General features: G+C 44.2%; 1 protein-coding gene across 1 annotated transcript in view; it reads left to right on the top strand.

Moving 5' to 3' along the window:
- The first annotated feature begins 5,882 nt into the window (after positions 1-5,882).
- The window catches only part of IGFBP6 (insulin like growth factor binding protein 6), a 14,849-nt gene continuing 1,639 nt past the window's right edge, over positions 5,883-19,092 (top strand). The window contains exons 1-3 of the mRNA XM_015819955.1: positions 5,883-6,276; positions 16,831-16,982; positions 17,678-17,797. Of these exons, the coding sequence (XP_015675441.1) occupies positions 5,883-6,276; positions 16,831-16,982; positions 17,678-17,797 (666 nt within the window). The remainder of the gene's footprint in view (positions 6,277-16,830; positions 16,983-17,677; positions 17,798-19,092) is intronic.

The raw sequence follows: 19,092 nt of genomic DNA on the forward strand, positions 1-19,092 counted from the left end.
TCTCAAGCAATCCAGGTCCATGAACAGTCCAGCAGCAGAAGAAGCTATTCAAGACCAATATGACCAGAGTTCCAGATGAGCCTCAAAGAGGACCTGGCCTCTGTGATGGGTCCCACCTCCCTAACCTTGTTCTTCCTGAAACCTTGCAACTTTTTCACGCTAGCCAAATGGGCTGGCAGTTGCAGGAGGGGAGGGGTGGAGTGGTATCATATCATATTCCTGAAAAACACGTCCTCTCTTGAGGGTCAGGGAGCATTCTTCTGAATCCCAGGAGCTGGCCTATTTTTCACGGCACAAGGACGATCAAGTGCCAGGAGTCAGGAGCTCTGGAATGCTGCCGATGGGAGTGTAGAAAGGCTTTTGCAAAGGTCTGCTCTCAGGCTATAAAAGGGCATGTACACTCAGTATGTTTGGGTGATCTCTCCTGAATGTGTAAGAGCAACAGCAGGCAGGGAGAGATCTCATTCCAGGCTGCCTTTCAAGAGGGGCAGCCATGTTACTCCGAGGCTACAGAAGATTCCCTGTAGTACCTTAAAGACCAGCCTTTGCACGTACTAGACTAAAGGGTGATTGCTGGGTTTCTAACTCAGTGCATTGTGCAAATCCAGACAGTGATTCAGTGGTTGTGTGAACTCAGCCATGATTCAGTAAGCTGTAGGTCTGGACAATGTGCGAACGTAGGTGATGTGCTGTAAAGAGTGAAGGTACAGATAAAAAGTCCGCCCTTGCTCAAGGGAGCCCACAGAGTGACATTGATGCATAGCTGGGGGGGGGGAGGAGAGATCATCTGGAGTTCCTGCAAAAAACCAATATGAACTAAACAAATAAAGCTCTTGGGGACTGCAGCACTTCATTTGAGTCACAGAGTATTTTAGATTATAATTATGTACTCCTAGAGGAGATAGTAATGGGGAGAAGAACAGAACGAACAAATTGTACCTTGATTCATGCATCGCATTAGGCCAATATGGTTTATTGCACAAGCCAGAATTGGCCGAGTTTCCACAGCCTACTAGGCCGAAAGCAAACTAGCCACATTATGGTGTAGCATTGCTTCTGGCCCAGCTTGTGGTGATCTTCTAATGAGGGCTATGAAGTCTTGTAAATCCTAACCCAGGTGGCCCAATTCGTTCAAGAACATCATGTTAAAAGTTACGCAAGAGCCGCAGTTTGCTCCCTTTTGTGGAACCACAAGGCCAGAGCCAGCTAGCAAAACTGTCTCTACGGTATTTTTCAACCTTGGCAAGTTTAAGATGTATGGACTTCATCTTCCATGCTGCCCCAGCCAGCGTGGGAATTAAAAGTCCACACTCCTTAACATTGCCAAGATTGAAAAACACTGGAACAGTTTAACTGAATGTGGCATTTCAAGACAGAAGTCAATTTGGAACCCTTCAAAGAGCTGGTCATAAACCAAACAAGGCACATGATGATTCTGTATGTTCTATGACCCAGTCCAGAAACAGGCTAGTAATGTCTGAGCCAGCCGCAGGATCTGTGCCTTGATCTGCAGCATTGAGTCTTCAGTTAGCTTCTTCCAGTGATTTTTGGGAAGCCAGAAATCTTTGCCAGTGGCTCAGGAACAACACACTGGATTATTTTTTCTAGTGAATCTACATGCCCATGTTGGAGCTTATCTGTTGCATCCTTTCTGTCTGAAGTTAGAATTTACAGATCACCAGGATTGCCAAACTTTCAAAAATCCCAATTTCTTGAGCTACAGATACAGTATAGAGAAATTTTTTTTATCTCCATCTTGTAAAGCTTCATCTCATCTAGGCGGGGGTCTATAGATCAAAGGGTTGGTTAAATCACAGAACCTGGCTAGGCAGTTGGCCCACTTTCTGAGGGCTGAACATGCTTTCCACATGCTCAAGGGCACCTTTTCTTATTTTTGCTTGCAGTTGTAGCATAGTGATTTAGGAAACACGGATTTAATGTGGCTTAAACAGTGGATGGGCCTAGGCCCTAGGCCAGGGGTAGGCAACCTGGGCTCTTTTATGACTTGTGGACTTCAACTCCCAGAATTCCTGAGCCAGCCATGCTGAGGGGAAGGAGAGGTTTCCAAGATGAGCCATGCTGGCTCAGGAATTCTGGGAGTTGAAGTCCACTAGTCATGAGCCAAGGTTGCCTACCCCTGGCCTAAGCAAACTGTTAACCCTCATATCAAGATGAGGAAGAGGGCACCGAACTTGATAACTTTGTCCTAATTTTTTGCTCAAAAGAGGCAGGTCACCTCCAGTCTGGGCAGCTGCATTTTACTGTCAAGGCTCGGCTAGGAGTTTTAGAGGATGTGGTGACACTTGTGCATTCTGGCTCTTTTTCACCGTTGAAGGCAAGGCCTTGCAGGTGGTTGTTACAGGTAGTCCTAAACTCACTACCCTTCATTCGAAGTTACAACAGTGCTGAAAAACATGTCTTGCATCTGGTCCTCCTTCTTACGACCGTCCCAATGTCCCATAGGCATGTAATCAGAATTCAGGCACTTGGCAACTGGCATCTGTTTATGATGGGTGCAGTGTCCTGATTGCCATTTATGACCTTCCCAGCTGGTTTTCAACAAGCAAAGTGGAAACTGGATTTGCTTAGCAAGTTGTGAATGCACTTAACAACCACAGCAAAAAAGTTGGGGGTGTCTCACTTAACAGCCGCCTCACTTAGCTATGCAAGTTCCCAATTGTATTCATAAATCGAGGACTACCTGTATTTATTTTTTACTGTTGTCTTGGAAAAACCTCTGGGAAATCAGTTTGGAATTTTTAAAGAGCACAGCTAGAGTTGTAAGCCTCTGCAAACTTAATGGCACCCTTTCCCCTCCCTAACCTCTCCCAAAATTTCTCAGAAATCCCTAATCTTCAGCCTTCCCTACTTTAATAGGGCTCCAGGGTAGTAAATGGGATGCCAGAAGTAACATTCCCCCCCCCCCCCCCGCGCGCCCAAGCTTCCCTCCTGTTATACAGGAACTAAACTGCAGTTGACTGAGCTAACCTGATGTTTGGATTTGCAACTACACATAGCCCCAAGGTAAGTATACTTGTTTTGGTTCACAAAACTCCCTATGCCACCAAAGAAGTCAGCCTAGTTATCAAATTGGTTTGTATAACACATCTGATTATGCCAACCATTTCAAGCACCAGGCCAGATAATACGCCCTACTGTGGTTTGTTTTGGCTTAATATGTTGTGCGCAAACCCAGCCAGTGTGGTTTGGACGCTGTAGTTTGTAACTTAAGTGTGTTGTATAAACCTAGCCAGTTGCATTTTATTGAATAAACCATCTCTAAACAAATCTTAGTTTTGGATGTGTGGCCTCATCAGCAGCTAATTAAAAGTAGCTTGTCCTTCTCCCAGGAGGCTAAAATATACGTTTAGGACCGGATGGGGAGAGTCATCTCATTTTACCTACCCCCTCATGGTTGGCTGAGGTCTTGCAAGTCTGATCTGGTAGCTTAATTCTATCCTCACTAGAACCCTGTAAAGTAGTTCAAGCTAGGTTTAACAACTGCTCTGTACCTCCCTTTCCTCTTGAGTTAATCTAAACTCCCTGGGAATATTTTCAGAACTGTTTCATTTATAAACAAACAAAAAGCCTGCAATCAGCCAACAATTTCCTGGCCAAGGCCTGTTTGTTTTCCTCCCGCTGTTCCTTGGGACTTGGAGATGGGCCGTCTTCATTTCTCTCTTGCTTCCCCCCCCCCCCCAGTCTTCATTTTCAATCCAAGCAGAATGTTTGGAATGGTTAAAACTAGGTTGCGTAATCCAATTGCCCAGCTATTTCCCTTCTTGGCCCATGGTTAAAAAAAATAATAATAACCATATCATCACTTGGGTTGGTTTTGAAAAGTGACTTTGCAAGACTCCTATGCTTGCTTGGCAGCCTCCCCCCCCCCCCCCAATGGACAGAGTTGATGAACTCCTGGTTTGCATTCCCCGACTTTTGAAGAAAGCAAATTATATAATTAGAACATGGATAAACCTTACTTTTGAGCCAGGGGGAAGAAAGGGAACATCAATAGCATGAGGCTGCCCTGGTTGCAAAAATTGTGTTCATGGCAAGCTTGTTCACAAAGTGGTTGCAATGATTATCCAGTTTACCAGAAGATGAAGGTGGTGGAGGTGGGAGAAACACTGGAATTACACATCTCGACCTTGTAGGATGCTATCTCCCAAACTTACTTTTGTGGTTATTTCTTGGGCAACTGGGCACACTTCCAAACAAAGCATTGGCCTACAGCCCTCCCCCCCCCCCCAATTGCTCTGGAGTTGATATGCAAATATTTTGCTAGGGTCTGGCACTAGCACTTTGTCACTTGCCTAAAAAATGAAAGTCTGGAAGGCAGCAACTAACTTGGCTGATCTTGTAAAATTAAGCAGATCAGACCTGGTTAATAGAGGGGTGGAAAACTATCAGGAAATTCCAGGGCTAGGGACCAGACTGGGAAGTCAGAAAAAAATCATGGAAGTGGCAAAGAATGTCCCTATTTCTGCCAACAACAGCTACATTAACAGGTCAATGAAGAGTGGATTTGATTTTAATTAATAGCGATGCTATCTATGTCCAGCAATCATAAACCTAGGATCTGTGTGAAAAGAGCCATAGAATGGCAATACCAAATCATATAGGTTGTCTCCAGTCCCACTGAATTTAAAATCCTTTGCTATAAAAGTACTACTGAAAGATTCTGACATTTTGCAGCACTTTCTCAGAAAAGATTTAAGTTGCCATTTTCATAAACCTGGCTTTCCACCTGTCTTTTCCACAAATTCCTGAATGCAGGGAAAGCGATGTTGTGTCCTCACCTTGCCAGGAAAAAGTCAGGCTGCTATAAAAGGTAGAGAAGCAAAGGGATTGGTTTCTAAAAATGAGTTCCTTTGGTTGCAAGGAGAGAGGAGCTAACGTGTCAGCAATTTATTCCCACTAATTGTGCCTAAAACCACAAACAAGCACATGGGGCTCAGGGTGAGGCTTCTTCCCTCCGCTCTTCCTCCCCCCCCCTCAAATGTTTTAAGTTTTGTGTTAGGAAGAAATCCAACTGGTGAAGCATTGCATATAGGCTATCTTTCGGTGCAGCAAGATAAACAAACTGGCTAGCAGCTTTTAAAATGCCCTTCAATTAAAACAAAACAATTGAAATAAAATTCTCCATGCCAGGAATTTTTGGGGGGCAGGCATTAACCTTTATTTACTTATGAATAAAAGCCCACCGCCCTGCAGGCTGTGTTCTTGTCCTTGCAAAGGGGATGAAAAAGTCGCAATATAGACTCATTTAGCTGTGATCAACGGGATCACAGTAACTAACAAGTTCCGAAAAGCTGAGTAAGAGGGGTTTCTACGTTTCAAAAAGCACGCTTGTGGGGGGGGGGGAGACAACAGCATCACAATCACTTCCCACCACAAGCCACAACTCCGGGAGGGCACGGTTTTTGGAATCGAGGCTCTCGGCTTTTATACCGGCGTCCTTTCCGCTACCCCTGCCTTGCTTTCAACGGATCACCCCGAAGCCTGACCTGGGTTCACCAAGTCCTAGTACGGTACTATATTCCGGGAACGACGCACACGATAAGGCGGCCGTTCTTCGTGCGGTTCAGCCCCACCCCGCGCGCCTCCACCGAAAACTTCGGCTATTGAACTCCATGGGAGTGGATCGCCTCGTTAGAATTGGTCGGATTGCTCCCTTTCCTAGGAGTAAAGGGAATAGCGGTGGAGAAACGCCGGTCGGCTTTTGGCAGCCGGCAGCCACACCCTGCCGGCTGGCGGCTGTCCAACCGGGCTGGCTACACCTGGCGCGGAAGGAGGCCGGCGAGCCGTGGGCTGGGACGCGGCATTTAAGACGCGCTCGGCTGCAGCGCGCTGTTTCCGAGCGCTCAGGCCGTCGGTGCACGATGCTCCTCGCTCGCTGCCTGGGGACGGCGCTGCTGCTTTTGCTGGCCCCGACGACGGGATGCGTGGCGGCCGTGGCTGCTTCTGCTGCTGCTGCTGCGTCGGAGCCCGACGGCGACATCGGGGCCGCTTGCCCTTCTTCTTCTCCGGCCGGCTGCGATTCCCCCGAGAGCGACCGTAAAGCTACTTGCGACGACGAGAAAGCCTGTGGAGTCCGGGAGGAAGGCGAGTCCTGCGGCGTCTATACGCCCAGCTGCGCCGGCGGGCTGCGCTGCGTCCCTCGGCCAGGCGAGCGCACTCCTTTGCAAGCCCTGCTGCGCGGGAAGGGCATCTGCTTGGCCCCGCAACCCAAGAGAGGAGGCAGCAAGAATCAGACCGAGATGGAGCCCGTTGCAGGTAAGCGGCCCGCCCCTTAGGCCCGAGGGCTTGCAAACCCGCGGTGGGCCGGTTTTGGTAACCTCCGGAGGGTGGGGGAGGGATCCAACAACCCTGACGCGCCGCGGTGAGATTTGCGAGAGGAATGATTTAATAGAGTGGGAAGAAACGCTGGAAAAATAATAGTTTTTGTGCTTAACCGAAGCAAAGGAGCTAAGGCCAATTGCAAGAGCTTTATTTTTTACTGTTCTACGACCCGGCGAGGGTTGTTTGGGTTATAAACCGCTAGTGAAGAAATGGCCCCAGGCTGGAATAAGGGGCGCTCTTACTCGAAAGTAAGCCGCCGGGAACGCAGCTGGATTGGGGCTTTTCTGCTGAATAGGGAATCTGGGTTTGCATTGCAGAGATAAAATATGGTGAGGTGTTGTTTTTGTATTCCAACTCTCGGGGTATGCACGCTCCAAATCCTGCTGCTCCCCAGTTTTCTTTCTCTGTGTGGTTTTACCCTATACCTATAAAAGAAATGTGAATCGCAACGGTTCTATGGCGAACGGCCTGCAGAATTGCTGCGCATGTTTGTTTGTTTTTAAAGATATAATTGTGCGGCTGAACTTTCAAAAGTTCTCGGTTTGACCTAATCTTCCCAGATTTATGTATGCTTCTTGGATTCCTTCAGTCCCGCTCTGAACAAGGTGAAATTGAATTTTGAAATTTTGAAATTGAGTGAAATGACTTTTGGGGCTCCCTCCCTTGTCCATGACAGAGCTCTCCTGGATGTAGAAGATTAAAGGCAATGTGTTCTTTATACAGGCAGAAAGGAATATTTTAGTTGGGGGAGGGCATTATTATTTATTTTCAGAATAACAGTTGAAAGGGATTTTGAAGGTCTTCTAGTCCAACCTCCTGCCCAAGCGGGAGATCCTACACCATTCCGGACAAATGGATGTTCCATCTCTTCTTAAAAAGAGATTGAGATTTATTTATTTCAGGTATTATTTAAATAAGAGATTTATTTATTTAAATTTAGCTCCAGTATTGAGCAACTGCAGATCCTTGGAGCTATTTGTCTTAACTTTTTGCTTGAAACAAGTACTACCTGATTCAGTGCCAAGCCTGGATGGGGGTGTGATAGGGATAATTATTTCCTTTTTGCTAGCACATCATCCTCTCCTGTGGGAGAACCTGCCCTATAAGGCAGCCTTTCTCAACCTGGTGCCCCTGGGCTGCACCCAGCAGAAACTCCCAGCCCCCTGAGTAGTAATCCCGGCTCATCTGACAGCTGTGGCAAAGGCGGCTTTAAGCAGATCCCAGCCATTAAATTCATGGGAGGATCCCTGGAGGGGTTTTTTTTGTGTGTGTGTGTGGTTTTGTACTTCTGAAATGCAAGTATCCACTAGCTTGTGGTGGACAGAAGTATACTCTGGGAAAGGGAGGGATCAGATTTGATCTCGGTTAATACAAGTAAAGTCTGGTTCTGCCATTACTTGTCTTGTCCCTCTTTTATTGGCTTTGGTTTATGCCTAGAAATTAGAGAACCTGTGACTCTGCACTGTGCATCCTCAGAGGCTGATATTGGTTGCAACTTCAATTGCATGGAAAGAGGTGTATCCTGAAAACAGGCAACCTGTGGAGTTAACAAACTTTCTTTCCTTATCAGTAAGCTGAAAATGAGCTATGTCACCAAGGGATGGCTGGCTGGCTGGCTGCTGGGCTATGCCCATAGATTCATACTTTCAGCAGGAAAATAGGGCTAATAAAAGTTACCTGAAGAATCTTTTTTAAAAAATTAAAATATCGATAGAGGAGCAGTGGGCAAAAGAACTTAAAATCCCTGGACTGATATTTCCGTTTTAGAAGAGGAAAATGCAGAAAAACAGCCAATGCTCAGGCACTTGTACCTACCACAACCACTAAAACACCTTAAATGGCAAAGATGCTCCTAAATAAAAAGTTTTCCTGCTCTAAATAGATGATAGAAGAAAGGGTGGCAACTGCTGGTGTTTGTTCTAAAAACTAACTCCCTCAATCTAAAATCTTTGGTCTGTGCTCTAAAGTTCACATCTCATCTTAGTCTATCTAATCATGAATAGCATGTGGGTGGTGAAGCACAATTGAGGGACTCTGGGTTGAAAAAGTCAAGTTGCAATGATTTTTAATGGTCCTATAGGGTAAACTCCCAAATTTCTCGTATTCTTTATGAAGTACTTATGCTGTTTGGGGCTACCATTCCTGTCAACAAGTGCCCTTAACGGTGTGGTCCGAGGCTGTTGGTTTGTGGTTCCACTCCCTCACCCCACAAGGCAGAGGCTCCATGTTAAGCTTGCAGAGCAGATCTGGCCGGTTGCTGAGTTCCATCCCTCATAGGCAGGGGTCTTCAAACTTGGCCCTTTTATGACTTGTGGACTTCAACTCCCAGAATTCCTCAGCCAGGCACGCTGGCTGAGGAATTCTGGGAGTTGAAGTCCACAAGTCATAAAAGGGCCAAGTTTGAAGACCCCTGCTCATAGGGATCCCTTCTTCTCCATCTTTCCTCAGAAAGGTGTGTGTTTCAAAGCATGAATTTAGCTGTCAGCCCGTCAGAAGCACGCACCATCCTTTCCGTGCTCTCTTCCTTGATTCAGTGACCCCAGCCTTCCACATAAAAGGAGCTTCGAAAGTGGTCAGCTGGGAATTGGTCTGACCCCCATGTTGTAGGGAGGCCTTTGATCAGATTTTCTGTCAGCTGGCCCAATTCACACTTTTGGGGCCGTATCCTCCTTATATGCACGGGTCCTCGGTTATCTTTCTTTTCCCTTGGTTCGGTGGCTTATTTAGAAAAAGATTCCCTCATCCCCTACTTCAGAACCTCAAGCAATGAGATTTTTGTTCTTGGTTGAAGCTGTTGGGATCGGGGCTGTGAGCGGACTCTGCATCTGGGAAAAACTAGTGCTGTTTTTCTTAAGCTGTGGAACAAACTGTCTCTCTTGTTTGTTAGGATTTATGAGTTATTCAGAGCCACCATATCGAAACAGAGTCCAAGGCAGTTTCCCTAGCAAAAGTATAAGAACCGAAGCATCTTTTTTTTAAGGAAAAAAGCCCTTGCTTTATTCCCAGGCAATTCTTTCACTTCTCCAGCTATGGAATCATCCCAAGAAGACCTTTTCCTTCATGCCCATCACTCTAATCTTAAAAATGATGCACCAGAGAACATCATCACCAGTCTAAAAGTTCAGCAGGGACTTAGTGGTAAACCTAGTCCAGAAAATAGATTGATCCCAGATGATTCAGAACTGTAATGGTTACAGTATTACAGTATTACCTTTAATGCAACCTTCATAAACATTGCCAAGCATCTGAATCACAATCATGTTACTACATGGATGCTGCAATGGTCATACGTGTGAGGACTGGTCATCATTTTTTTTCAGCATGGTTGTAACTTTGAACGGTTGCTAAATGAATGATTGTATGTTGAAGACTACCTGTATTCTCCATCTGTTTTGTTCCTGCCATCAACCTAACAGGTGCACCTTTGTACAAGGCTGTGTTGATTGACGCCATTAAAAAAAAACTAGAACCAGCATTCTTTCATCCTCTTGTCTCCTTATGTGTCTGTCTCTTAAAATTCCAAAATGGCACTTTGGAAATCAGGAAGAATTCTCCTTCCACAGACTCTTAGTGCCAGTGAGGTGCTAGTATGCCAACCTTAATAGTTCCGAGCAAAAATGCTCTGTTTTTATTTGTGGATGCTTCATTGGCTTTAGTGACAAAAGAATAGCTTCAGAGGTTAGAAGAATTAGCTGAGATGAGGAAAGAATTCAGTTTTTGCTGTCTTTGACAACTGGCTGCTGAAATTCTAATTTTGTTTGAGATGACTTCATGGATGAAAAGTCAGGAATAGTGGACGTGTAGTCAACAAATGCAGGAGCTGGCTGCTGTATGCCAGGCATGGCAACAACGTTTTGCTAGTATCCTGTAAGATTGGATGAATCCTCGTAGACTTTTGCCTTGTCTCTAAGAAAGGGAAGTTATAAAGCCAGGGCCTTGGAATGAAATGTTATGGCACGAACATTCTGTGGATTCCCCAGACTTCTAGATTGAGTAAATGCTACCAATTCTGGAGAAAATAATTCATGTGAAAACATGGGAAAGTATTCACACATTCCACTGCAATGCTATTATAGTGTCTTTTAGTTCTGTTAGTATCTTCTATCAGTTCTTTGGCTGGCTGCTTGATTGCATTTGTGCAGATTGTTTTCTATAATTCACCTTTTCTATGGTTCAAATGTTTGCACATTAACAGATGAGTGTTTTGACTGTAACTGGCATATTTAAAGAAAGAAACTTACTTCTTCTAAATGTTTTATTCTAACTTTCTGTCTTCCTTCCTCCTTCAAATTAGCAAACTCTTAAGACAGACTGCTCTCACCTGATATTTTCTGGGTAGGTTAGGGCCAGAATACCCAGCCAGGGATCATTGGAGTGAGTTTTTATTTTTTCACATCTGGAAAGCCCAGGTTAGGAAAAGGCTGCCTTCAGCCTCTTAATTTCGGAGGTGTAAAGAAAGCCGGTAGTGCTAATAGTGCAAATGATGCACACCTAATGATATATTTTTATCCTCAATTAAATTAGGATATTTTTAGGATTTTGCAGGTGGGGGAAGGGATTGTACTTTCAGCTGAGTATTATTCGGAGTAAATATACAAACCGTATGCTTTAAAGCAGGGGTCCCCAACCCCCAGGCCGTGGACCGGTACTGGGCCGTGGCATGCCAGCAACCCATCCACACAAACAAGCAAAGACCCATCTGCGGAATGCAGGCAGCACACAAAACCACACACTCTCCGGTCCATGGGAAAACCTCCACGGAACCGGTCCCTGGTGCCCAAAAGGTTGGGGACCTCTGCTTTAAAGGGGCAGAAACTATTTTATAGAATATTTTTTTGTAAATCCATCAGAATGCTACTAACCTCACATCTTTAAAATTAATTTTCTGGGCTTTTGTTAGTGCAGGAAAAGTCTATCAAAGCTGTTTTGTATGTGAAGTGCTCAGAAAGTTTATTGAATGATTATCTCAATGGGATCATTACACATTCAGCATTAGTCTATTCTCCCCCCTCCCCCCCCCCAAAAAAAAGCAATGGCAATTAGAAAAGTCCTAGCATTCATTCCCTTAGACCAGGGGTCTGCAACCTTGACAACTTTAAGACTTGTGGACTTCAGCTCTCAGCAGAAGTCCACAAGTCTTAAAAGTTGTCAAGGTTGCAGACCCCTGCCTTAGACCAAGCTGATGAACTATAAGTAATAATTTCTAGTGTTCCTAATCAATCTGACAAATTCCTTTGTTTTTAGCATCTGAGTTGCTCTACTTTAATAAAATTGCTGCAGCATGTTACTGTATATAATCAACAAACCATCTTTGCCTTACAGTGATCAATCATTGCCATTTTTTTCTGAAATACAAGTAGTCCTTAACTTACAACAATTCATTTATTGACTGTTCTGAGTTACAACGCCACTGAAAAAAATTAACTTATGACCATTTTCACAGAGAAGAGCAATAAAGATGATTAGGGGACTGGAGGCTATAACATATAGGGAAGGGTTGCTGGAATTGGGTATGTCTAGTTTAATGAAGAGAAGGACGAGAGGGGACATGATAGCAGTGTTCCAATATCTCGGGCTGCCACAAAGAAGAGGGAGTCAAGCTATTTTCCAAGGCACCTGACGGCAGAACAAGAAGCAACGGATGGAAACTAATCAAGGAGAGAAGCAACCTAGAACTAAGGAGAAACTTCCTGACAGTTAGAACAATTAACCAGTGGAACAACCTGCCTCCAGAAGTGTTGAATGCTCCAACACTGGAAGTTTTTAAGAAGAGACTGGACAGCCATTTGTCCGAAATGGTATAGGGTTACCTGCCTGAGCAGGGGGTTGGACTTGATGACCTCCAAGGTCCCTTCCAACTTTATTATTATTATTATTATTAGTTACAACCATTGCAGCAGCCCCAGGATCATATGATCAAAATTCAGCTGCTTGGCAACTGGTTCATATTTATGACGGTCGCTGTGTCCCAGGCTCTTATATTCTCCTTTTGCCACCTTCTGACGAGCAAAGTCATTGGGGAAGCCAGATTCACTTAATAACCATTGCGACTAACTGAACAACTGCAGTGATTCACTTAACAATTGTGGTAAGAAAAATCATAAAATGGGGCAAAACTCACTTAAATGTTTTCGTTAGCAACATAAATTTTGGGGTCAATTGTCATAAGTCAAGGACTACCTGTAATGCTCCCTGGTGAATTACATGTGAAATTCAGAAGTTCAATACAGTTGATGACAGTACCAGCAAAAGCAGCAGTGTTAGCTGGTAGGAGAAAAACAAATACGTAAAATCTAGACTAACAAATTTTTAGGCCCACGTGTGATTTATAAAACTACACAAGCTTTTGATTTGAAGAATTAATGAGGAAATACAAAATAGGAAAAAGAGGGGAGGGGCAGTGAGAACAAGAGTAACTGTAAAGCTTTCTCTATACCAGGGGTAGGCAACCTTGGCTCTTTTATGACTCGTGGACTTCAACTCCCAGAATTCCTGAGCCAGCATGGCTCAACTTGGAAACCTCTCCCTTTCTCCTCAGCATGGCTGGCTCAGGAATTCTGGGAGTTGAAGTCCACGAGTCATAAAAGAGCCAAGGTTGCCTACCCCTGCTCTATAATAATTTACAATCTTGAATGGAATGGGAGAAAATCTGCAGAGGGTGTCCGTTAGGTGGACAAATGACATTAAGTTAAACCAAGCCTTGTTTGGGTGACAATTGTTCTTGATTTCAGTCTTGTCTATCTTAAGTCTTAGTCAAATCTGTTTCCATCAAAGACAAGAGACACAAATCCTTTGCTTGGGGAAAATCAACTAGATCAGTGGTTCTCAACCTTTTTAATGCCGCGACCCCAACCGGTCGTATGTCGAGGACTAAACCGGTCGTAAGTCGAGGACTACCTAACCGGTCGTAAATCGAGGACTTTACCTGCCCGGGAGCGCCACACATGCGTGGTTCTGCCCCCTGCGCCAGCCGAGGCGTAGCTGGCAAGCGGCAGAGACGGAGCAGGCCGACCACCAGCTGGCCCAGCCCAAGGGAGGTAAGGCACCCGCCAGAAAAGGGGAAAAAAATGGCGGACAGCCTTGCTTGGCAACCCCCGTGAAATGGTCGATCGACCCCAAATGGGGTCTCGACCCACAGGTTGAGAACCACTGAACTAGATAATACTTCTCATGAGTGAATCTATATAAATAAAAATGTAAATGTTCGTTTGTTCAAAATCTTAAATCTCTGAAAGTTCTTCACCGATTGCTTTGAAATTTTGACACAATGTTGCATTTGAATACGTGCATGTTTTTATATACCTATATTATATAAATGTCATACCTGTGACAGGTAAAACATGTTTTTTTTGAAAAACAGCGCCATCTGTTGGACGTAAACATATTACAAACATGCGCTTTCTCTTTTCTTTCTTTTCCATTTAACCAGACTGAGCCACAGCAACGCGTGGCCGGGTACAGCTAGTCTTTAAATAAATGCATAATGTACTTGTTATTGAGTGCAGCGGTTTCTAGGCTACCTTCAGAATCAGCAAGTAGGAAACCTAGGGTGGCAATCGGACAATGTGTATCCAGTAGGTGCACAGGATTACATCGTCATGCACTAGACATTTGTGTACAAGAACTTAAAATAAAGCTAACAATGTTAAAAATGGCTCCATTGGCCAGCACACTAAAAAAATCCCCAAATGGGGAATATCTATTCTAGTACAAAACATTTTATACTTTCTTATAAAGAATACTAGCACCTGAGGTCTCTTTAACCTGTCAACAAGTTAGGTAATTGAGAAAGCAGGAGAAGAACATAACTTTGAATATAACATATCTACTACATTTGAGTTGGGGACCAGTTCTATGCACCACCTGGAGATTCTGGCTATCGGAGTCTCTAACCAAAGCTGGCCTTTGAACTATTCGAAGATCTGAGGTTCAGTAATCTAGAAATTCCTAGGCTGACTTTGGTGCCTGATGCTAGGCTGATGGTGGCATTCATAGGTTGAAAAAACCTGAATTATGGAGGGAGGCCATAATTGGGTTAATTGTAGACGTGGAAAGAACAAGTAATTTTCACAGAGGTGATGGCTCCTGTAAAAAGCAGAAGCCAGAAAAAGAAAGATTGAATTTGAAAATGAGCCAGATTTACTAGGGACTGCAGAGAAATACAGGTAGTCTTCGACTTACAACAACTTACAACAGTTCATTTAGTGACCATTCAAAGTTACAGTGGCACTGAAAAAAGTGAGTTATGACCATTTTTCACACTTATAACCATTTCAGCATCCCCCATGGTCACGTAATCAAAATTCAGATGCTTGGAAACTGACTCACAATTATGATAGCTATTGTGTTCCGGGGTCAGGTGATCAACTTCTGCAACCTTCTGACAAGCAAAGTCAATGGGGAAGCCAGATTCATTTAACAACCTTGTTACTAACTTAACAACTGCAGTGATGTACTTAACTGTGGCAAGAAAAGTTGTAAAATGAGGCAAAACTCACTTAACAAGTGTTTCATTTAGCAACATCAATTTTGGGTTCAGTTGTGGTCATATGTTGAGGACTACCCGTAGTCTCTAGGAAAAATAACACACTACAGGTAGTCCTTGACATATGATGGAAATTCCAATTTCAATTGTGGTCATAAGTCTGTAAAGCAAGTCGTCATGTGACTGGACCCAGTTTTTACTATGGCCATTAAATAGATCACATGGTCAGTAAGTCAATCCAGCCTTCCCAATTGACTTTGTTGGTCAGAAGCTGGCTGGGAAGGTCACAAATCGTGATCACTTAACCACAGCTGCTGCTGCTGCCATCATAAATGTGAACCAGTTGCCAAATTAGCCACATTGTGATCATGTGACCGTGTATATGTGTGTGTCACAGTGGTGACTTCAAGGACAGTTTGTGAGTCACTTTTTCAAAAGCCATCATATCTTCAGAGGTTCATAAGTTAAGGACTATCTGTAAGGTATCCCCCATAGGTGAGGCAATGGAGCAGCGGCTTGGAATGCTGCTGGCTCCTCCATTTTAAGCTCTTGGTCATGTGATCCAGAGTGGAATATATGCAGCTTGTTCAGCAACAACAGATTCAGGTGCTTGGCAGAATGCCCGCATTTACAACCTCAGGATGCACTTCATCTCTCTCCCCCCCCCCCCACGGCCACCTAGCTCCACGCTGCTCTGTCTCTTTGGCCACCCTGCACCCTTGCTACCTCCTTATGAACCTTCGCCATCTTCCTCCTCCTCCTGCTGATAAGGCGCATCCAACTGCTGGTCGGTGTGCAGCCTTATGAAAGTCATGCAAGTCCCTCAGCTGTTTTGCAAAGGGCCGGGCATATCACAGCAGCAGCAGGAGGAAGAAGACAGCAAAAGTCAGCTAAGGGCAGCAAAGTGCAGAGCAACTAAAGGGGCAAAAATAAAGATAAATATAGGAGGGCGGGGGAGTTCAAACTAAGGTGAGTGCGGTAGGGCAGAAGAGGTGGTGGCGCAGGCCTGGCCTAATGACCACATCCAGGACTACCGGAACTGCCGTTGCTAAGTGGTGCGATCACGTGGTGTTTCATCTAACGACTGCAGCAGTTACAATTCTGGTCCCTAGTGAGGACTTCCTACATGTGGAGAGTCAGTGTGATCTAGCGGTTAAGACATCAGGCTAGAAATCATGAGTTCTAGTTCAACTTAGCCATGAAGGATGACCTTGAACCAGTCATTTTCTCTCAGCCCTTGAAAAGATGCAACAGCAAGCCATTTCTGAAAAACGTTAAGAAAAGTGCAGGGACTTTTCAGGCAGTCTGCAAGAATCAGACATGATTAACCGATTAAATGGGGGGAAAAAAAACCTGCATGTACACACTCTGATTAGATTCCCCCCTCTTTCTTAGAGGTACATAAATACGCAGAAGCAAGACATATGCACACACCTCGATTTAGATCTTCACAGTCTCATTATCTGTCTCTCACACACTCATATCCTCATTAGACCCTATGGAGAAAGTAGTGCCTACCGTAGATGTAACATACTGCAGCTACATCCTGTGGCTACTGCTGGTAACAACATTAAAATTAATTTTCATCTTATTTTTTCTCACCCAATGGAATGATGGAGAGAAATAGTATAAAAGGAGTTGGAATGCCGTCTTTCCATCAGCAATATCTATTTATTTACTTTCACTAACACCACTTAATTCTGTGGATTGAGGATGGTTTACAAAGAATAGATAATTCATAAAACCCCAGAAGTTTGAATAGAGTTGGTGACATGCAAATTCAATTAAAATACAAAAGAAGCATACATTAACTAACTGGGCAGCCTCCAAAGTATTAGAAGCCAATATCTTTTATGAACTTCTCCTTAAAGTTGGTGCAAAATTGTTTTTTTGTACCAGTTGTGATAAAATCCTGAAGTGCTGCAATGAAGAAGCCTGAAGTTGAATGTTTTTGCCCTTGACATTAAAAAAACAACAACTGAATTCTGTTTCTGTTCCTCTAGGTGATGGCAGAAGGGAAAATTATCAGACAGATCATCCAACTCAGGAACCTCTCCTCCTTCAGATCCAAGACCCTTTGCCAGATGTCGTGGTGGACAAATCCCAGCTACAACAAGACCCCCTAAATCATGGTATTAAACAGGAATTTGATATGGTGAGTGAAATGAGAGGCCTGATCTTGGGCACCAAGCCCTGGAAGAGAATAAAAGGGGCTGCCTTTTCCTTCCTCTCATGCCTTGCTGGAATTCATGCATCTTGCTCTCTATAGTCTTTGCTTCATAGCAATGCTGAGACTTACGAAACTAACAGATCTGCACATCATTGCTTTTGGGGGATTGCGTATTCAGCAAAGCGTGTAATTTTGCAAAGCATGTGAGATTGCCAAGAGATGCTTCTGCTTTTTAAAGATCCCCAAATACATATAGTGAGTTAAAAGGCAGCACGTTAGGGAGAAAGAATCACCAACCCAGCATGATTGCTTTTGTTGCATAGAGCAATGATCCCCAGCCTTGGCGGACCAGCAGGGGAGTGAAGGGGATGGTTTCGTGCAAGCAGCAGGTGTGCGTGCCGACAGCTCATGCAAATGGAGCTTCGTGTGCGAGCTTGCATGCCCACCGCTTACGCAAATGGAGCTGTGCATGTGTGCCCATTTGCCCGCTGCTTGCGTGGCCCACTTCCGAACGGGATAGCTGCCCAGTAGTAGGCCATGGCTGGGGGTTGGGAACCCCTGGCATAGAATGCTGCTAACGTTACCTAGAGCCAAATGCCTATATTAAAGGCCTGCCCATCTCCATGCAGCGCAGTGTTTTTTTGTCCTTTCAGTCACTAATTTGCTCTTCTTTTTCACAGGGGCCCTGTCGCATGCATTTGGCAGCCATCTTGCAGGAGCTGAAGGCTCCCCTCTACATGAACGGCGAAGATATCTTCATTCCCAACTGTGACACCAAAGGCTTTTACAGGCGAAAGCAGGTACCTATTTTAAACATTATTTAAAGCAAAGAAAGCTGCTCGGGATCTTTGAGGGAAGACATACCCATGCAGGCAAAACTCAATTTTAGGCTGGAATGTCAGAGAAATTAGTCCAGCGAGTGAGTTTCCCACAGTGAGAGAAAGGGTGGTTGAGAAATTTTAAAAATGGCCGAAGCCCAATGAGCTCTCCAGTTTGCACTAGAATAGTAACATAGAATTGATTTACCACTCTTGCTCCTTATATATTATGTTAAGCTGTGGCTTTAAGTCTGCCGGAGAAAGCCCCAATTCCTGGGTTCATCCATTCTGCAAACCCACCCTTGTGGCATTTATGGGAAAATTTAGCTCTCTCCTCTTGCTTTATAAAAGTCCAACACTATTTATGCTTATACAGAAGTAAATCCATTGGAGTTCTATGACTCTGATTCAGTTGGAGTAACTCAGTATGATTGTCTCCTTGCTGGATGGCAAGGCTCAGTAAGACCTATCAAATTCCAGCTCTTCCAAACTTGGTTTCATTAGGACACTCTAGATACAAACATCTTGCTAAATCTCCATCCTGATCCAACCGTCTCCTTAAAGTGTTAGTAAAAGCATCAGCAGTGGCTGGTGGGCTGTGCAGGATGGGACTTAAAGAGCAGCAAGGGTATTCTCATTGAATTGTCATGGCTTAAAATAGCGTTTCTCAATCTCATTAAGTTGAGCTCCCAGCACACTGGCTGGGGAATTCTGGGAGACAACGTCCATATCTTTTAAACTTGCTGAGGTTGAGAAGCACAGATTTAGAGGGATGTGTGAATATGCTGTGGATCAATCCTGTGCGCTTCAATAATAATAGAAGAACCCGTGGCTAGAATCAAGAAGTATTAATACCACTTTACAATTGGTAAGGCCACATTTGGAATACTGCATCCAGTTTTGGTCACCATGATGTAAAAAAGATGCTGAGACTCTAGAAAGAATACAGAGATGAGCAGCAAAGATAATTAGGGGACTGGAGGCTAAAGCATATGAGGAAAGGTTGCTGGAATTGGGTATGTCTAGTTTAACGAAGAGAAGGACGAGGGGAGACATGTTTGTTTGTTGTTATGTTTATTATATTTATATCCCGCCCTTCTCCTTGCGGACTCAGGGCGGCTAACAGCCAGATAAAACAACTACAAAAATACAAAATGCTACAATTAAAAACATAACTAAAAGACAATATTAACATTTGGCCAAGTTAATTTAAAATTATTTTAAAACCCCGCTAAAAATTTCCCCTAGGCCAGTCCTGCAAGCTGAAATAACCAAGT

This window comes from Protobothrops mucrosquamatus, unplaced genomic scaffold, assembly GCF_001527695.2.
Source record: "Protobothrops mucrosquamatus isolate PMUCROS unplaced genomic scaffold, P.Mucros_1.0 scaffold1025, whole genome shotgun sequence".
In the NCBI taxonomy this organism is placed as follows: Eukaryota; Metazoa; Chordata; class Lepidosauria; order Squamata; family Viperidae; genus Protobothrops; species Protobothrops mucrosquamatus.